The sequence below is a fragment of the Vanellus vanellus genome, assembly GCF_965231255.1.
Source record: "Vanellus vanellus genome assembly, chromosome: Z".
In the NCBI taxonomy this organism is placed as follows: Eukaryota; Metazoa; Chordata; class Aves; order Charadriiformes; family Charadriidae; genus Vanellus; species Vanellus vanellus.
This window is the reverse complement of record NC_138908.1, coordinates 48,343,746-48,363,093: the sequence shown is the minus strand read 5'-3', so window position 1 is coordinate 48,363,093 and position 19,348 is coordinate 48,343,746. Positions and strand designations below refer to the sequence as shown.

Sequence of the window (19,348 nt, the reverse complement as noted above, 5' to 3'; positions counted from 1 at the left end):
CACACGGCTCCCTCCCGGAGCGGGCGTAAGCTCTGTGACGTCGCGCCGAACGGCGCTCTCCCCCTGCCCCCCCCCGAGCGGCGGCGGCACGGCGGGCTGGCGGCGGGTGCGCTTTCCGCCCGCCCCTGGGCGGGAGCGCGCATGTCCCGGCGGTCGGCGGAGGCTGGGAGGAGGCGGAGCCGCCGCCGGCGGGCGGGCACGGCTCCTTCCTCCTCCTCCTCCCGCTCCCCGCCTCCCTCCCTCCTGCGCCTTCCCGCCGCCCGCCCCCCGCGCACGGCGCGTCTCGCCTCGCGCCGCCGCCGCTGCCGACACGGCCGCCGCTGCCGCTGCTGCGGGAACAAAGGAGGGAAGCGGCGGCGGCGGTGCCGCCGCCAGCTCTGCGCTCCCCCCGCCCTCCCTTCTCCCGGCGACCGCCCGGAGCCGCCCGCGGCGCTTTCTCCGACACCCGCCGCGGGGTTTCTGGCCCCCGCCGGGAACAGGTAGGTGGCGGGCGGTGAACTAGGCTGTGTTGGGCTCCTCGGGGCCCTCACGGCAGCGGGGGGTGCCCGGGACTCCCCGCGGGCGGCCCCCACCCGTCCAGTCACCGGCGCGGGGGGAGGCCGCCGGCCGGGCCGGTGGGAGGCAGCGCCGGCGGTGAGACAATGAGGTGTTCCCGGGCCGCTGGCGGCGGGGCCGTGGGGGCCGGCAGCGGCGCGGGGCCTGGCGGCGGCCGGGCGGGCCGTGACTCAGGGGTTTGGGAGGAGCGGCCCGGCCCCGCCGCCCCGGCTGGGCACCCCCGCCCGCCGCCGCCGCTCTTCCTCAGCCCAGCAGCCGCCGAGTCTTTTGTGTTCCGGTGTCCTCGGCGGAGGAAGCGTTGGGGAGACCGCGGCGGGGGGGGGGGGGGGGGCGTAATTAGGACGTACTGCGCTGCGGGTGCTTGGCAGCGGCTCCCCTTTTGTCTGGCCGGCCTTCACCCTGCGCGGGAAGCGCCCGGTGTCCGCCCGCCTTCTCCGTACCGACCCTTCCGCCCCGCTTCCCCCGAGCGCGGCCGTGGAGGGGCGAGCGCCCCGAGCAGCCTCGGTGAATCCCCCCCTGTTCCTCGAGTTGAATTGCCTCCCCCCACCCCGCCTCCGAGAGGAGGACGCTGAGGTAGATAGGTATTTCGGTCGGCAAGCCCGTCGCTCATGCGGTTCCCGGGTTTTACGGTTGGTTTCGGTGCACGCTGGGGGGGTCTGTATTTGGGCCGTTAACGCCAGGAGGAGGGATGGCCCGGCGGGAGGGGGTCGGGCTGCGCCCGCCGCTGGCGGGGTGGCTCGGCTATCGCCCCGGGGCCAGCTGGGGTGCGAGGAGGCCCGGGGCCGCTGGCGGGATTGACGCTCCCCTCCGCCTTTCGCCGGTGACGGCGGGGATGGGCGGTGTGAATCGCTGGGCTCCTCTCTGTGCCGGGAGGTCCCAGGGCGAAGCAGGAGCATCCCTGAGGTTAAGACCTCCCTCCTGTGGGAGGCAGAACGAGGCCTTTTTTTATTATCTTTCTCCCCCAGAGGAGAACAGGTGGGTTTAACCCGCCACACCACACCACCCCCACCCCCCCCAAGGGTGGGGGGTCGCTCCCGGCCGTCCTCCCTGCGCGCTGGCGGCGGAAATGGCTGTTGGGAGATGACGGGCTGGTGGTGATGCTGCGTTTTCGCCATGAGGTTTCAGCATCCGCTCAGTTCCCCACCCCCCCTCCTCCTCCTCCCCGGGCAGGAGAAGGCTAATGGGATTCCGCCGCCGGGGCCGGACGGGTCGCGCAGCGGTGGGACGCGGGGCCAATGGTGGCGGCGGGGTGTCCCGGCCCCGCGCGCCCCTGACGTCGCGGCCGGCTGACAGGCGGAAGCGCGGGCGCTGCCCCACGTGACCCGGCGGCGGGCAGGACGGGACATCCCCCCCCGGGTAAGCAGTAGCGGAGCTGGGAAAGGAGGGCCGAGCTGGCTGCCGGTGCGGCGGGGGCGGGGAAGCTGCGGTAGCAGGGTCGGCCGGGGTGAGCGAGCGCCTGGCGGCTGGCTTCCCGCTGGCGGTGGGCTCTCGCAGGTGAGAAGGGCCGGTGACAGGCGGGGCCCGGCAAATCGCGGCTTCCTGAGGGTTGGAGGGCAGCGGTGTGACCTTTCAGCTCGGGGCACGCGTTTCCAAGAGGGGGGTGGGGTGGGGGTGGAAGAAATGTGCTGAGCTGCGGAGGCTCTGGTTTGTAGTAGGTTAATACCAGCATTAGCACCTAAAGCTAGATTTAGTAAGTGGTGAGACGGGCTCACGGCACGCTGATTTGGAAGCGGAGCACATCATTTGAGGTTGGTGGTGGCAGCGTGTTTGATAGCACTTCGAGCTTACCTGCTTAGTAAAAGGGCAGAAGTACAGTCTTTATGTTTAGTGTATAGACATAGGCCTACAATATAGACGACATGATTTTTATTTTTTTTTTTTTTTAATTTATCTGTCTGTTGTGGTTTCTTCTGACTCCCTTGACTGGTGTGTATGGCTGTAAAACTGTATCAGAGTAAGTGTGAAGCTGTTCTGTAGTCCTGAAAGAAAACTATTTATCCCTGGAAGGTAGTATAAAAGCATAAATAATACTGCTGTTTATACCTGGAAAATGAGGTCCCATGACCACCAGCAGGCAAGCAGATGAATTTTGCTTATTTAGTTTCTACTGCTCTTTGTTTACTTTGATCCCAGCAATTTTGTCTAACTAGACAAAGGCAGCTGTCATTGCAGTTGTCATACTAGTGTAACATAGGTTTTACTACTTGAAGTGTGGGTTTTCTTAATTAAAAGAAGTATTTCTCTATACACTGTAATGAATTCACTTTCTGACTTCTCACAAGCATCAGCAATCAAATATTTCTTATTGTGACTCTTCCTGAATAGGAAGACACCGATCTAGAGATTACACTGAAATGTCTCCGGGTGCCATGTACAGTGCTACTACTAAACTTAAATTTTGGGAGGGGAAGTGCAGTATTCTTACGTGTCCTCAATTTGTAGCAGATTGCTTGATTACTGTGTTCCAGTTTTATTGCCCTTGAGAATCAAGGATTTGGTTGCTGTTCAGTTTTTCTACTAACTTTGCTTTGTAGAGGTTAACCAGCAGTGAAGGTGAAGTATTTTTATTCCTAACTTCTGCAGTTCATGGCAGAGAGTTAGCACTGTCTGCCTCTGGGGACTCAGAAGTCTTGCTATAACTTTTTTAAGACAAAGGATTTAACTGGCTTTTTTTTTTTTTTTAATGTGTGGGCTGTGTAACGCTCAACAGTTTAAATGTTAATTTTATTTCTCTTGGAAGAGTAAGACCCAGTCTAAACTTATTTCAGAAATGCTCTTTTGATTCTGAGTTGAAGGTCCAGTTGTACACATGTTTTTGCCAGTTAGTACACAGTGTCAGGTTTCATACACAACTTAAGCAGTGTTCAGGGCCTTGTTTTAGAAACTCTTTCTAAAGACAGGAACACAGACTTTAGAGAGCTGTGACCAACACTTCAGGGATTTTTATTGTTCTGTTTGACAAATGTATTGGGAGAGTAGGAACTGCTAATACTGGAATTAGCGTCAAAGTGATGCAAGATCAACATTGCTGAAAAAGTGGGGATCTTCTGCTGGAGTCGGGGGAAAAAATAGGCAATGTTGTTTGTCAGAACTGTTTAGTAGATACATACTTGGTCTTGCTTATGCTGCATATCCCTGTTAGTGTTTAGAGGTTGGTAATAAAGGGCTTTTTTGGCTGTCGAATTTGTTTATAACCTTCACATGTAGCTCAGTGCCCAACAAGTACATTTCTTCTCAGTATTTGTATGATGACGCTTTTTCTTCTCCTAAAGGTTCATAATGGTGTTACTTAGCAATACAATTGCAGTATTGAATGGTATATTAACATCCATATAAACCTCTTTAAGAATGCTGATATCATTTTTGGGGGTAGGGTGAGCAGACATACTTTAATTCTATAACCCTGTAATTGATTTTGGTGACATGCCAGCTCCTAATGCAGTTCTTGGTTTTATTTACAGCATCGAGATGACTCAGGAGACAAACCAGACCCCAGGGCCCATGCTGTGTAGTACAGGATGTGGATTTTATGGAAATCCTAGGACAAATGGGATGTGTTCTGTTTGCTACAAAGAGCATCTTCAGCGACAGCAGAATAGCGGTAGAATCAGCCCAATGGGTAAGGGTGTGGTGGTTGGTTTTTTTTAACTTCTTTTAAAATAAAATGCATAGAAGATGACAAGGAATCACAGAAGATTTTTCAGGAGAACTTCTGAAAGCTGTGTACTAGAACAATGGATATTAGAGAAGCTACTACTTTAAATCACAGTAAAGATAAAAATACATTTTTGTGTAATGTGGTCTGGTCTGCTTGGCATTCAGCCATAACTTGCTTTCCCACTTAGCCTCCTCTGTTAGCATATTCTTATACAGTGTCTGTACTTTGGTTGTTAACAGTATAGCCTGCCTTTAAGTAGGAAGTAATATGCAGTAGCAGTGAAGATTGTATGCAGACAGTCCATAGCTGTATATGAGACTATTTGACTAAGAGATATTCTAAAATTTGTTCATAACTAACTTGTCAAATTCTTGTTACATAGGAACAGCCAGTGGTTCAAACAGTCCTACCTCAGACTCTGCATCTGTACAGAGAGCAGACACTAGTTTAAACAACTGTGAAGGTGCTGCTGGCAGCACATCTGAAAAATCAAGGTAAGATGAAGGTATTCCTTTGAGGTTTGAATGAGCTATGAGTGTGCAGCAAGTTTGAAGGCCTGCAGCAATCCTGCCCTATTGCAGTGAGTTTCTGCATAGAAAAAGGGGACAGTCTACCTGATAGCGCTTTATGAATACATGTAACTGCGAACTGATTAAAATATTTGGTGTTGTACTCCTACATTCAAAATGATGATTTTTATTTATCTGGAGAAATATTTGCTACAGGTTTGCCTTTTTTATCTAGGGAAACTAAAATAGAGTAAAAAAAAAAATGTGTTTTGAAGATGATAGAAGCAGAGGTTGGGAATGTGTATCAGTAGCGATTGAACAGGTAGTTTATTAATGCGTCTGGACAGTTTAAGCTTTTATTACAAATGCGAAACTAATGCAAATTGTGTGTTTCACTGTACTTAAACAGAAATGTGCCTGTTGCCGCTTTGCCTGTAACGCAGCAAATGACAGAAATGAGTATTTCAAGAGAGGAAAAAGTAACACCGAAAACGGAGACTGAGCCAGGTATGTTGGCGAAGTAACATTGGGTACAACTGGTGACTTAAGGGAAGCTGACTGTTTACTTTCTAAGTAGGCATCTCATGTTTCGGTGATGGTCTTGAGGAACTGTTGAGATGATCAAAGGTGCTTTTTGAGTACTCTCATCAGAATCAAGAAAAGGGAACTAGTGCCACAATACAGTTTTAAGATGCATATTCAATTTTTGGCAAAAAAATTGACACCCATGAGGGTGGTTTTGGCTCCCAAACCTTCGTTTCTAAAAGTAAGGCACTCTAAAATTGTATGTGGGCAAGGTGTTCAGTTTTGAAGTCAAAATGTTGAGACTTGTGTGTATTATCTAGCAGTACAATTCCTGCTGACTCGTGGCAGTCAAAATGGCTTGTTGCATTTGGAGAATGGAGTTCTTAATAAATTCTACTCACCAGAATGTGGGGGAAGGGGATACCTTGTTTAAAAATACCAACAAAAGCTGTTCAGGGTTCTTGAACTAATTGAGTAATCGATAGATGTAAACAAAGCATTGTTCCATGGAAGTAGGATACTTGCAGCCTTAATTGCTGGGTGTGAATTGTCAATTTAAAAGTTTTATCCTTGTACTGGAAGGTTGTAGCTGTAGTAGTAAACTATTTCTTGGAGGGAGGCAGGGAGGGGCAACTTTACCTACAACTAGTGAGTGATTGAATTCATATGAATTTGTTCAGATGGATATCTTAACACACTTGTTCTGTACTTACACATATCCACACTTTCTAAATGTAGTTTAACAGTTCTGAAACAGTCTTTTAATACTAAAAGCTGATGTTTAGTAGGAAGTCTGTTCACTCAAGCTGAAGATAAAATTTGTATTTTCATTTTTGAAGTCAGTGAGATCAAAATTGCAGAAAATGCTACTCAGCACTGTATAAAAGTGATTTTTATCTAGATATATCTTTGCCAGCAAAGACTGCTCTAACACCTGGTATTTAATTGCTTGGTATTTGTACAGAGGATTTTGCTATTTGCAGTAAGTCATGCTAAGTCAAGATTCTGTGATGCAAACTAAAGTACAGTCATACGATATATTGGGGTTTTTATTATGTATAGACTGAGAGGAGATTTTTGCAAGTATTAACTTCGTGTAACTGATGTCATCTGAAGAGGCTTTCTGTATGTAACTGAGAAATAATTTAGACTTTGCTACAATATTTATGAACCCATCTTGTGTTGTTATGCATTCCTACCTGAAATGTGGCAAGCAGGAAAGAGGAATACATAAAATGGTAGCAGTGCTGAAGTGAGTTTACTCTTGGTAGAACTGCTAGTAGAAATTTGTCATTTTGCTGGGTGTAAAGGATGATTTTCAGTTACTGTTGACATGCTACCTGAAAAACAGGTAGTAGTGTGGGTCAATTGTATGACAAGTAGTGTCATACATCACTCTATTGATTATAATAGAGGAAAAAGTCCAAAAGCAGCTCAAGATACTTACATATTGTTGTAAATAATCTCACAGGTTGAAACCAGTAAAAGCTGTCACAAGCTTCTGTAGACATCACTGGAAAAACTGCTAGAGAGCTTAAATGTGTCTGGAACAAAACTGCCTTCCTGAGTACATACCTGTAAATTTGTGAGACCGCCTCAGCTACTCTAGTGCCCAGGTTCCCTTTTAAGTCTTACGGTTTGGCACAGATTGTAGACAGCATTGGATAGTGTCCTTATATACTATTCTTGGGGTTTGTTGGACATCTGAAATACACAGTGTTGGCTGTATTCAGTGATACATTGATCTCTGTCATGGAGACAAGAGAAGCTGGCCTCGAATTTTTATAAAAATCCCTGTCACGTCTGGACTAGTTGCATTTTGCCTCCTTTTCTTTTTTCCAGGAGCATCCAATATGTGTTTGTCTGTCCTCTCAAGGAGGAATGGAAACGATGGTGAGGGCTACAAAGATGATTGGGGGATTGGAGCATCTTTCTTAGGAGGAAAGGCTGAGGCACTTGTGTCTTTTTAGTCTAGAGAAAAGAAGACTGATAAGGGAGGGTGCCAGGTGGATGGGAAGTCTTTTTTCAGTGGTGCCCAATGATAGGACAAGAGGTAACGGGCACAAACTTGAACACAGGAAGTTCCATCTAAACATGAGGAGGAACTTCTTTACTTTCAGGGTGGCAGAGCACTGGAACAGGCTGCCAAGAGAGGTGGTGGAGTCTCCCACTCTGGAAACCCGCCTGGACGCAGTCTTGTGCAACCTGCTGTGGGTCACCCTGCTCTGGCAGGGGGGTTGGACTAGATGATCCCCAGAGGTCCCTTCCAACCCTGACCATTCTGTGATTCTGGGCAATAATTCACATTGCCTCATAACAACAAAGCTAATACTTTCTATGAGGTGTAATTCTCTAAGATCATGCCACAGTCATGGAGTTGCTAATGAAAACGCAGTCTATTTGTAAGCAGAGTCTGACCCTAGCAGCTGAATTTCATAGCCATCTATCAGATGGTTATGAACAAACAATACCGCCTTCAAGCAAAGTACCTTGTTCTTTTAGTGTCTTCAACAGTATGAAGTCACGTTCTCTTCTGCCAGATTTTCATTAGCAAATGAAATTTCGGATGTTTCCCTTACAAGCCAGAAAGTTAAAAATAAAATTACATCTGGTCAACTGATTCTTTTTTTTTTTTTTTTTTTTTTTTTTTTTTTTAGCAGTCTGTAGCATAAAATTATACTTGTTTGCTGTTGGAATAGAAGCAGCTGACTTGAGAAGGTGGTGAAGTTGAGAACAATGAAACAATGAGGCTTAACAGGCTTTTTTTTTTTGATGTGTTTCGTGTTTGGGGTTTTATTTTCCTTCAAACAGGTTGAGGTTCCAACCTGGATTCTCATTCAGAACAAATGCAGAGCTCAGACAATTAATTATATCTTAACATTTGAAGGAAGAAAGGCATGATGGATGTAATGGACCTAGCTGATTGCAATTCATGTGTCTAAAGTGCTATGTTTTCTTGTAACTTGTAATTTCTTAGTTCAACTACTTGTTGGTTGCAATTTTATAATTGGACAGTGACATGCATTTGGTGCAGTTGTGTGTCTGTACTGCTCATAAGTCAGAGAAATCTGTCCAAACTCAAAGTCATAAGTGGGCACTACTTACAAAATACTTTTAATAGGATTTTGATAAGCTTTTATTTTTCTTTTTAATGATTGAATTCTACTACAGTCTTGACTGAAGTTATTATATGACTAAAGTTATTATATGGCTGAAGTCGTATACCCAAAGCATTCTAGAATTATGATTCATAGCTGCTTTTTTTTTTTGCTGTGCTGAGTTGCAGGAATTAAATGTGAAACCTAGCAAACTCCTTTCCTTTCCTTGTGTTACTTCATCAGAGCAATCTATCTACCAAGCTGGTGAGGCATAGTGGAGCCCTTCTGTAAGAAACATGGGGTGTTTTTTTTTAGCAGGTATTCAAATGGAAATAAAATATCTTTACAAGAAAGAGAATTCCATTACATAGTAACCACTAAAAAATAAACTGTTTTGAAAACAAGTATCTTTAAACAATCATATTGTTTCAAGTTACAGCATATTTTTAGTATTTTCTTGCACTTTTATAGGTTATTACCTTACTGAATGGTGAGCCTCCAGTCAGGTCTGTCAGTGTTTCAGACATAATTAGTATCAGCATGTGTATCAGAGGCTTGGTGGGGTTTGGGGTTTTTTTGTTTTGTTTCTAAACCCAGTAATTATGTGGTTCAGGGGTAGTGTGATTAGCTATCTTTTTGTGCAGCCACAGCTGTAGAGCAGCACTGTTTATAAAGAAAGTTAATCAGAAATTGAACTGATTATGGTCTTGTATAAATTACATATTTAAAAAAATACCCAAATACAGTTAACTTCCTGTATAGTTCCGTCTATGTTGTAGCTTACCCTTTCTGTTCCTGAATTAAGCAGCTTCAGAAGACAGCAGGCAATGGTGGTTGGCTCACTTGTGTCTTGGCTTTTTACCAAGCCAGTATGGTTATTTTACAGCTTTCCTGCGTTCAGGTTGTAACGCTGTTACGGGATATCCTCACTTATATTGTAGATAGAACCAGTGTATTTTATCTGTGATGTGTACAGTGTGTTGCAAGTAATATTGTGAGAAAGATGCTGAGTAGACAGCTAGCTTGTGAGATATGGTAGGCTCAAGATGGTAACTGCATGGCATTCCTTAGACCTTGTTGTAATGAGTGCCTCGTTAATTCTGATTTGTTTTCGCACATGGCTATAGTATTTTAACCATGTTGCTCTCTGTAGGTGGTTCTTTTGTGGCTGTTGGTAAAATTGTCTGATATAACAACTCTGACTTGTGTTGAAAATAATTAGCTGGTCTTCATGTTTCCCATGTCAGCTGTAGCTTCAGTAGGTGCCCCTAATTGAAACAATTCTGAAATGGAACTAGTAGTCTCTTCTAAACCCTGAAGCTGTCCACATTAGAAAATAAGACTGGGGACCCAGCTGTTGTTGAGAGATATTAGTTGTTTAGCTTTAGTAAGTTTAATTAGAACAAATTACTTTGGGTTATAATATGGTGTGATTTATGCTGTTTGCTTAGCATTACTTAACATGAGTAGCTAGATTTACTGAAGCCTTTAGGCCGCAGTAGAGTTAATTTTCTTAGTAATTTTCCTAGCAGCTGGTACAGTGCCGTGTTTAGTTTTTTAGTATGAGGAAAATATCCATAACACGCTGATGTTTTGGTAGTGCTTTCCCCAAGTCTGGGACTTTTCAGTTCCCCATGTTCTGCCAGTAAGCGCAGGCACACAAGAAGTGTAAACCAGAAGATGAGGAGGCTACAACCTCAGCAGAGGCTGCAAATCAACAAGATAAGAGCAATCAACGGCCCGCCTGCCTGGACACAGGAAAAAAATATATATATACATAATAATAATAATAATATAAGGTGTTAGAAGACCTCAGACCAAAAGTCAGCATTGGACTAAAAGACACGACCAGCACGTGAGGAGTGGCTGTATAGATCGCAAGGGTCTAATTGCCCAGGGATTCCTTTGTTTGAGGTCCCTCTGTATTCGGAGGCACCCAGCCCGAGCTGACCTTGCTATTGTACCTTTCAATTAAATTACTTTTACAAAATCTGACACCCTGAGACTCTGGTGTGGGAAACCTAGGGTCAAGCCTGAAGAAGGAAGGCTTACACCTGAGAGTAAGTGTGTGTGTGTGTGTGTGAGGAGTTAGAAGGAGCACCCATCGGCTCAGTAGAGTCATCTGCTGCGAAGGGACCCTGGTCCGAGCGGTGAAAGACTTCAGTGGTGTGCGTGCGACTCCTTGAATGGTGTGTGAATGCTGGGGCAGCGGCTTCTCCTTTAACATTGTTGGTTCTGTGCTTGTTGGTAATAGGATGCTACTATTATTTTATTTTAACAGCCGTATACCACAGACATTAAGTCTTCATGGTGACCAAATTAATTCATGATTCTGTGTGATACTGAAACTGAGATATCTTTATATTGTACTAATGTAACAGTGAAGATATTTAATATACCTGTTAAGAGTTGGGCATGTGAGAGATGAGGTGCATGCTGCAGAACATTTCTATTCCCTTTCTTTTGTGTGAAATTAAACATTCTGCAACCTTTCATCATGGGCACTGGGGTTGGCATAGCAATTGTAGTTCCAGAAGAATAAAGCATGCATGCTCCAGAAGCTTGATAAAACCATAACAAGCACTATCCATATTTTCAGGCTGAAACTTTGTATAAAAGTCCATTGTGTTAATATGCAATATAAGGATTGCACAATCTCTAATACAATCTTTCTGCTCCAGTACTGCCGAACTGGAGTCTTATGTCTTTCTGATGACTTTTGACTTTACTGTTGTTCTCTCTTGTTTTAATTTTTCCAATGCTTCCATGGTCAGAGTTGGGGGTTAGCATCATCAAGTCAGAATGCTTTAATCAGTTGGGTTTTTTTTATGCTTTCAAGACTTTGCTCCACTGGTATGTTTACTAGTTACTAGTACCGTGAAAGTTATGCAGTTTAAGCTGTTGGGATCTTGTTTTGGTTGATCTTCGTTTAGTCAGAGAAACTTCTAAAAACTTCTTGGTGTTACTTTTGTAGCCCTTTCTGGTCACTTTTGATATGGGGATGTTTAAAAAGTAACATTGCTTTATTTTCATCAGGTTTTATTCAACCGAAACATTGGATTTGTTCCTTTCCAGTGTGAAATCTCAGCGGGGAGATACCTATAGTACTGGTTTGTATAAGGAAAAATGGCAGTTTTGAAAATCCTGTTCTTAGTCTGGTTTTTAATTTTGAGTGGCAGTCCCACATAGTTTCTGTGGCATAAAACTTCAAGGTCTGAGAAAAGCTTTGTTCTCTATTTTGTAGGACCTTTCCGCATATAAGTTGAGTAGCTGTCATGCTATGGCATGTGGCTAACTTCCTTCATCAGTGGCCTTGTTGTTCCGACATGCCTTTTGTAAAGATGCGTCTTATCTTCAGACTACGCGTGAAGGAAGTTTTCCCAAATTCATGATGCAATGTCTGTATTTGTGTGGGTTTTTTTTCAGGCACTTCTCCAATAATAGGATTATGTCAGTCTTTATTATCCTAGCAGATCAGTGATAGTCTTCCTTGTGCATGATGGTAATGTATCTTGCAGTGCCTACAGATAATAATTTCAAACCAAAATAATCATTAATAAAGTCTTGCCCAGTTCTGAAAATCTGTTGCTCCTAAGTTTTTTGGCCTTGTAATAGGAGAAGTGGTCTGGTAAAATTCAAGTGAAGTAAACCTGATCTGGTAACCCCTTGAGCCAAAAGTTGGGAAGGGAAGCAACCAAGGTGATGGAAAGGGGTAGATGCCAACAGAAAGTCTGTTAAAGTGATAAAACCTGGTTTAGTGGTGAGGGATTTACTTCATCAGAGCACTTGTTACTGAGAAAATAGGACTACAGGTACCAGTAGCCACTATTTTCCAACTTTCAGCATTTGTTCAGTTATTCATTCCATAGGAATCATACAGCAATCATTTAGAGCACTTTGGCTGATGATTAACACAGTGATTTCTGGCATAAAATGAATTTAATATATTCTACTTATCTGGTTGGATTTGGCTTCTGTGCTAAAGGAAGCCTTTTGTGACAAGCAGTTGTTAGGATAGCATCTGATGAATTTATATTCACTCCTGATGTCATGGCAGAACAACTATAATTTATAGTATTTTTCATCTGAGCCACAGGTTGAAGAAAAAGGATTTTTGTTCTGAGCTTTAAGTAAGGGCCAGGATAGGCAGCTTTGCCTCTGTCCTAGCCGTTACTCTGAAGGACATTTATGAAGGTTTAACATGATAAAAACTCATCGTCAGACTTAACTCTGCTGGCATAAGAGAATAGGAGAATCCTTTATTCATGGAGAGTAATAAATTGAACATTTTAATATGGATTTAGGGGCCTATATCCCGTCTTGTCTTGGGACCTTTTAGTGCCCATTACTGAATGTTGTGTACTGCTTTTCTGTCTTGGAACATGTTTTAGTTGTGGGGGAAGGATCCTCTTCAGCAGCCCTTTTGGGAAATGTGTTTCTACAGTTTCTTAGGATCACTTTCATCATTTTGCAGTTCCTGAGCTGCGAGTTGACACAGTTGTATTTTTTTTTTTTTATGCAAAGGAGGAAGTATACCTGTAGCAGTTGGTAACTCTTTCCCTTAGCTGGACTTGTTCTCAGTGTCTTTGTTTTGGGATAGATTGATCTACCAGGCTATCTTTTTGCCTTGATGATTCCTGGGAAGTTCCTGTTTCCATTTTTGCTTCCTGGGACCGTGTGTATTCCTAGGGCTTGTATTTATAATTCATCTGATGTAGATGAAGCTTCCCCCTGGCTAGCTATACACCAAATCGCAAAGTGTGTGAGCATTTCTGGTTCCTTTTTCTCATCTGTCATGCCATACAATTAGCATTTAATTTTTAAACAAATTAGCAGTATAACACATTTAAAAGGGGTTTGACCATGCTTTTAGGGAGGTGTTTGGTCATTATTTTTTTAAGGCTATAGCTGATGGCTGTTATCCAAGGTGCATAGTATCCAACAAGTTTACACTGTTTGTGATAAAGCTGGTTTTTAACATGCTTTTTTATCACAGGCTCTCAGATTAACTGATACTGAACACTGCTTTCCTTGGGATTTAAAGACAAGTTCAGAGGATAGTATCTGTTCATCTAGAAAATGTTAATCATCAAGACAAAGAAATTATTTTTTAAAAAACCCAAAAGCAGCAGCAGAAATTACTCCTCAAAAGTACCAATAGCAGTAGTGATTGTAGTGCTAGTGCTGTAATAGTTTTCTTATCCCTCAGACTTGGCAAAATAGCATTGAACTTTGCAAATATTTTAGAAAAAGATCTATGTAAGGGGATGGAAAGTAAAGATAGTAAGTGGCCTTAGTTGTTCATTAGGACTATGTATAAGTAAGGCCTAAGAAAATTCTAGGAACCATTGTTTTACTGCATGAATTTTTTTGGTAATGAGAACTGAAGGCTCCTTGTTACCTCTGAGAGCATGTCACTTTTAAATCTTGTTTAGATTAGGAACCCCTGACTGAGGCTGTCTTGTTGTACAGTGAATCGTGAGGCTTTCTAGGTGTTAGTAGTAATAGCTGGCTTTTAGAATACCTATAAACATGGTAATGCAAATGTAATTTTAAAAAACAAGTATGAAGAGTAAAGAGGAACTGTCAACATAACTGTTTCTTCTTGTCTGGAAAAAATGCACTTTTCACAGGGTACAATACTTACTGATCCAAAAGAATCTCAACTAACATACCATTTATATGTATAAAGTTCATTACAAGTAAGTTCTTAAAGCTTATGCACTCTGGTTATTCTGGAATGCATTTTTTAGTTTGCTCTATTGTACAACAATAGATGTTATCATACTGCTGGGAGTGCTCAGGAAAACTGTACCAGGATCAGGTATTAAAGTTGTGTACAAACATGCCTCTCAGCTTTCTTTTGTTCCAGTTTGGAAATCAAGAGGATATTTAAAAAAAACAGCAAAGTTTGTTTGATTGAAAAAACATTAAAAAAAAAAAAAAAAGAGATTCACGAAAGTTCACAAAAGGACAAAATTTTTATCCTTCAAAGAACTTAAATGTGGCTGAAGTTTGTCTGAAAGTGTTCATGACAGAGGCAATTGAAAAATGACTCATTTTGACTATATCTGCTTGAACACTAAAGCTAAATACAGTAAAAAGAAATACAGATACTCAATGCAAATCTGCACTTTGGTAATTAAGTTACTGAAAGTGTCAAAAATGTGAGGGCTCTTTAGAACTGTGTGTTTTGTAGCTGTGTTCTAGATCTATCGGAGAATCAGTGCCTTGCTAGCTGCTGTCTTGGTGAACTGTTTTAGGCACCTGACTTCACAAGTGTAGTGGCAGAGTAACCCAGTACTGTCATAGTAACACATTACTGAATTTCATTTGTTTCTAAAGTATGTTCCTATTAGTTATATTCTCTACAGGTATCCCCTCTGTTCAGCAACTTTAGCCATGACAGTACTTTTATTGTCTTAGATTAAATGTTATTTGATCATATGTTTGTTTTTTTTAAATATTAAATGTGTACATGGAACTTGTGGAGTGCTTTCCAAGCCCTTCATACCTGTATACACCTGTATAGGTGTAATGAATAAGTGTCTTGTATTTTCTAGCTGGTGGAATGTGGGGAAAATCTGATTGTCTTGTGTAGAGCCAGAAAGGAATAATAGGGTACCTAAAAATCCCTGTTCCTGATTTACATTTTTGTAGAATAGTCTATGTAGTACTTCAGACAAGAAACATCAGAGTCTTAATAGGGGGAAATAATCCTTAAGGAATACATGCATGCTACTGAAGAGCTAATGAAGTCAAGAAAAGGAAATTTAACCTTTATTTCCTTTGCTTGCTTTAACAGTTGTTACTCAACCAAGCCCATCAGTTTCTCAGCCTAGTACTTCTCAGAGTGAAGAGAGAGCCCCTGAACTGCCCAAACCAAAGAAGAACAGATGTTTCATGTGCAGAAAGAAGGTTGGCCTTACGGGTATGAGAACACTTTGTCAACTTTGAACAGATCTGTATGAGTAGTTGCCTCTTGCTAAATTAAACTTGATGAAATATCTGTACCGTTAAACTTATTTGCTTCAGAATCCAAACAACTTAGTACAGCTGTTCATTTTTCTTACTCTATGTCAGAGTAGGTGAGCGTACCCCCTTTGTAGTGACTAAGCCCTTAATTTTCAACTGAATTAAATATGAAGCTTCCTAGTAATGTTGCTTTTCTTTCTATGTACAGGATTTGACTGCCGATGTGGAAACTTATTTTGTGGACTTCACCGTTACTCTGACAAGCATAACTGCCCGTATGATTACAAAGCAGAAGCTGCAGCAAAAATCAGGAAAGAGAATCCAGTTGTGGTGGCTGAAAAAATCCAGAGAATATAAATAACTCTGCTTGTGAGCAGACTGACTGACTTTTTGTTTTTAATATATCCTAGGAAAACATGAAAGAGCAGGTGCATGGCCATTTTCCTTTGTTCTCCGAAGTTTTACTTTTAGTCTTGTCTGTCTTAATGATATTTCAGAACGTTTGGGTGTTTGTTACAGGCAGAATTGGATAGATACAGCCCTTGAAAATATATATGCCCTCCCCAGAATATAATTGGATGATCAGAGACCTGCATAAGAATACACGTGCACAGAGGACAGACTCTCTAGTTCACATGTGCCAAACAGATGTATGCTATCTGCATGTTTGCAGCAGATCTGCCTTTTGAGATGCGTTTGAGGTATATAATCTTTGGCTAGTGTTATGTGCCTGTTTTGGAAAAGGATGGCAATCTACTTCTGTCGTTTAAAATCTCATTCTGATTTTATTTTCCACACTCCGTTGTTTTCCAGCAGAATGTAAGCTATGTAGAGGGGTCCACCGTCTCAGTAAGATGAATGTTGGTGCCATATTTAAAAACGTTACACTGAGGGAAATGAAAAAAATCAGATACGTATGAGAAGAAAACTGTTGGAAAAGATTATGTTAACTTTAGAATCATGAAAATGAGGAAAAACTTGTTTACTTTGAGGGTGACAGAGCACTGGAATAGACTGCCCAGAGAGGTTGTAGAGTCTCTTTCTCTGGAGATACTCAAAACCCGCCTGGATGCATTCCTGTCCAGCCTGCTCTAGGTGAACCTGCTTTGGCAGGGGGGTTGGCCTAGATGATCTCCAGAGGTCCCTTCCAACCCCGACCATTCTGTAATTCTGTCGTATAGGTTCCCAAAGGTAATGTCCTGCTAGGAACTTATGAACTGGCCTGCAACCAAGTAGTCTGCTTTTCCTTGCATAGCTAAAAATGTCATGTAGCACAATATTGTAAGATTGGTTTACAGGAAAAAAGAAGTTACATATGTTTTTAGACATACCACAGCAGCTCTATCAAGCAACACGTGTCTGAGCAAGTTGCTGAAGCATTAGAGCAGTTTGTTATTCATATACTACTTACGTTCTGTGTGTTCTAAGTTCAAAAGAATATTAGGAGTTAATTTTTTCTAGTTTTAAATGTAACAGTTGCACCCGTTCTGCATGGAAAATTGTACCCAACACGGCTGCTGTAGACTTAAGTGGTAGCTGGAACCACTCTTCGAGGGCTGCTTTATCATTTTTAATTGTACTTGGGTGTAGGACTGTAGTGTTCTTGGGTGTATTGCATGGGCTGCATTATCTACAGCATTGTACAATAACAACTCTAGAAAAGGCAGTATACTTCACTGATGCTTGTCTGGTAATATCACTTCTGTGTTATAATGGAAGGGTTTTTGTGATGTATGAAACTTGTGTTTTTTATATAAACAAGTACAGTTTAGACTAGTGTTGTGATAATGCCTGTTCTCATCTGTAAATAGTTACGTATGTGCACAAGGCGCTACTCCTGAACTTCTGATTTTTATTGCAGTGTTCAGTCTTAGTTTTTACTTCACTATTAAAAACATCAGGTTTTTGCTTCTAACTTTGTTTTTCTGAGTTACTAGATATGCAAACATGTACAGATAGTTCATATTTATGTATTGCACATAATCATGCTACCCAGCATCTATGCTATATTGTATTATGTAAATAATAAAAATCATGTACAGAGGGAAATACTTCCTTTTGTGATAGTTCATTGGGTTTAGTTATTGCTGTAATCAGAAGGTGACCTTGCAGAGGTTTGGGTGCAAAGTTAGTATGAAGTTCTTATAGATGTCATCTTTATGCTTAAGCCTGCCTATGTCCTTATTTCTTTGGATATACCAACTTCTTTTAAGATAACTTGTATGAGCGGCTGGAATACAGATAACTACTTGATGGCCCGACAAAAATGCCAGCAAACAGCGATGTGCTTAACAGGAGCAAAAGAAGGCATTAGCAATGAACTTCAAAGATTTTTTTTCTTTCGCTTACAAAACTTAATATCCAGTGAATCTGTTATAATAGAGCCAGTACAGTGACTACGCCGTTCTGTCCACATCTTCACCAGCAGACCTGGGTAGAGTTAATTGTCAGGGTCAGCATCCAAATACACATGTTAAATATGCCAGATTCATCCTTCCCGGTGAGAATGAGAAGGACAGAGTACACAGCACATGTTGCCTTGAGGAAGACATCTTCACTGCTGGATAATGCATAAAAATTGCTTATATCAGAAAATTGATAATATGCATCCCACCATTTAGCTGATACTCACGTGATGAGTTACTACTGCAGCTGCTGCATATACCTCTGACAAGGGAACACAGGCATGCTCTGGGACTTCATTTTCCAGGATGAATTTTATGACTTAATCATGGAACTGCTTTAGAGCACCAGAATTACCATTTTCCTGCCTTTTGTATTAAAATGAAATCAGCTACTCCACTGAAAAAAAAAAAAAAACAACCCCAAACTTTTTTTTTTTTCTTCTTTTCTTTTGAACCTGAGAACACTCTGTAACTGGATATTTGAGGAGAATTGTCTGTTTTCAACACTTTCATGGCTAGAGTGTTTTAGGTCAGGTAAAGTTACTGATATTGGTAGTTAATGATTATGATGATCTCAATCTCACTGTCTGCTTTTTCATCTGAAAAAAGGCTGTACTTGGGAAGAATTGTTGAAATAATTGATCTCAGTAGATCTGTGGAGGAAAGTATGGAATGAAAAATCCCTTGTTGTCCTGTAAAATCATAAGTTATCATATGTAAATTGCCCACAAGTGGGCTATGAGCCTGTACTCAAGGGTGCAATTTGTTCTTTTAATAATTTATATATAGCGTCTATAGTCATTTAGGAGCCCTAATTCTGTTGAGGCTCACTAAACACTCAAAGAAGGGGAAAGTGGCTCAAAAAGAGCAGGTATTGACAAAGTGTGTGTGTGTGGAGTATTTAAACTTTGGTGCAAACACTGTGGCATCTTTCTTGGCAGAGCGCAAGAACGTAGGTGCAGACTCTCTCAGATCCCACACCTTGCTGCCTAACTGGGAGACTGGTATATATTCCTAAAATAAATGGTGAACTCCCACAGCACCACTAGTCACAGTCAGTTTTAACATGGTGGTATTAAAATGCTTTAAGAGAAAGAGACCCTCTTCTATAATATCTAAAGACAAGCCATTCATAAAGCTGCTGTCATTTCAGTTTGAAGTGACAAACAGCTATGAATAGTAGACCCTTCTTCCAAGAAAGAAACATGAACGCTTCACATGACTCTGATCCTCCTTTTACATTTGGCTGTTAGGCTGATGTGTTCTTAACTTATACATAAACACACTGTTCTGGGAAGAGTCTTCCTCTGTCCCAAACAAGTTTACCAGATGATTTTTTTTTAGTTAGGGAACAAAAGGAAGCATACAAACAAATGAGTAAATAAAAGCAGCTAGGTGATGAAAAACTGTTTGGTCATCTTCAATCTTTGAAAGCCTTGCCTAGCTAGTGTTAATGGCTGTACAATACTATGTTCCACAGGATTCTGTGGAAACTTACTGACAGCTGTTACTGTTAAACCTGAAATTTGGAGTATAACGATGAGCTTCCTGTGGTGTTCCCAACCTGTTGCTGTAGGGCTGGTGAGCTGCCAGATGGCTTGTTTGGTCATGTGTAAGGATACC

The 19,348-nt window shown here is 42.2% G+C and overlaps 1 protein-coding gene across 4 annotated transcripts; it reads left to right on the top strand.

The window, feature by feature from the left end:
• Positions 1 to 321: 321 nt before the first annotated feature.
• On the top strand, positions 322 to 17,369 carry ZFAND5 (zinc finger AN1-type containing 5). Of its 4 annotated transcripts, none has more exons than XM_082496939.1 (6): positions 322 to 479; positions 4,017 to 4,174; positions 4,596 to 4,707; positions 5,132 to 5,229; positions 15,151 to 15,276; positions 15,529 to 17,369. In XM_082496939.1, the coding sequence occupies exons 2-6, from the start codon at positions 4,024 to 4,026 to the stop codon at positions 15,675 to 15,677; spliced, it is 636 nt and encodes a 211-aa protein (XP_082353065.1). In that variant the 5' UTR covers positions 322 to 479; positions 4,017 to 4,023; the 3' UTR covers positions 15,678 to 17,369. The 4 variants fall into 4 exon arrangements, with proteins under 4 accessions (XP_082353065.1, XP_082353066.1, XP_082353067.1 ...); XM_082496940.1 differs by lacking the exon at positions 322 to 479 and adding an exon at positions 1,946 to 2,049; XM_082496941.1 differs by lacking the exon at positions 322 to 479 and adding an exon at positions 2,170 to 2,303.
• Positions 17,370 to 19,348: the final 1,979 nt, after the last annotated feature.

Coding starts and splice junctions, on each gene's coding strand:
- ZFAND5 (XM_082496939.1), top strand. CDS start 4,024: ATGACTCAGGAGACAAACCAGACCCCAGGGCCCATGCTGTGTAGTACA. Junction 4,175..4,595: donor CGGTAGAATCAGCCCAATGG/GTAAGGGTGTGG, acceptor CTTGTTACATAG/GAACAGCCAGTGGTTCAAAC. Junction 5,230..15,150: donor GAAAACGGAGACTGAGCCAG/GTATGTTGGCGA, acceptor TTGCTTTAACAG/TTGTTACTCAACCAAGCCCA.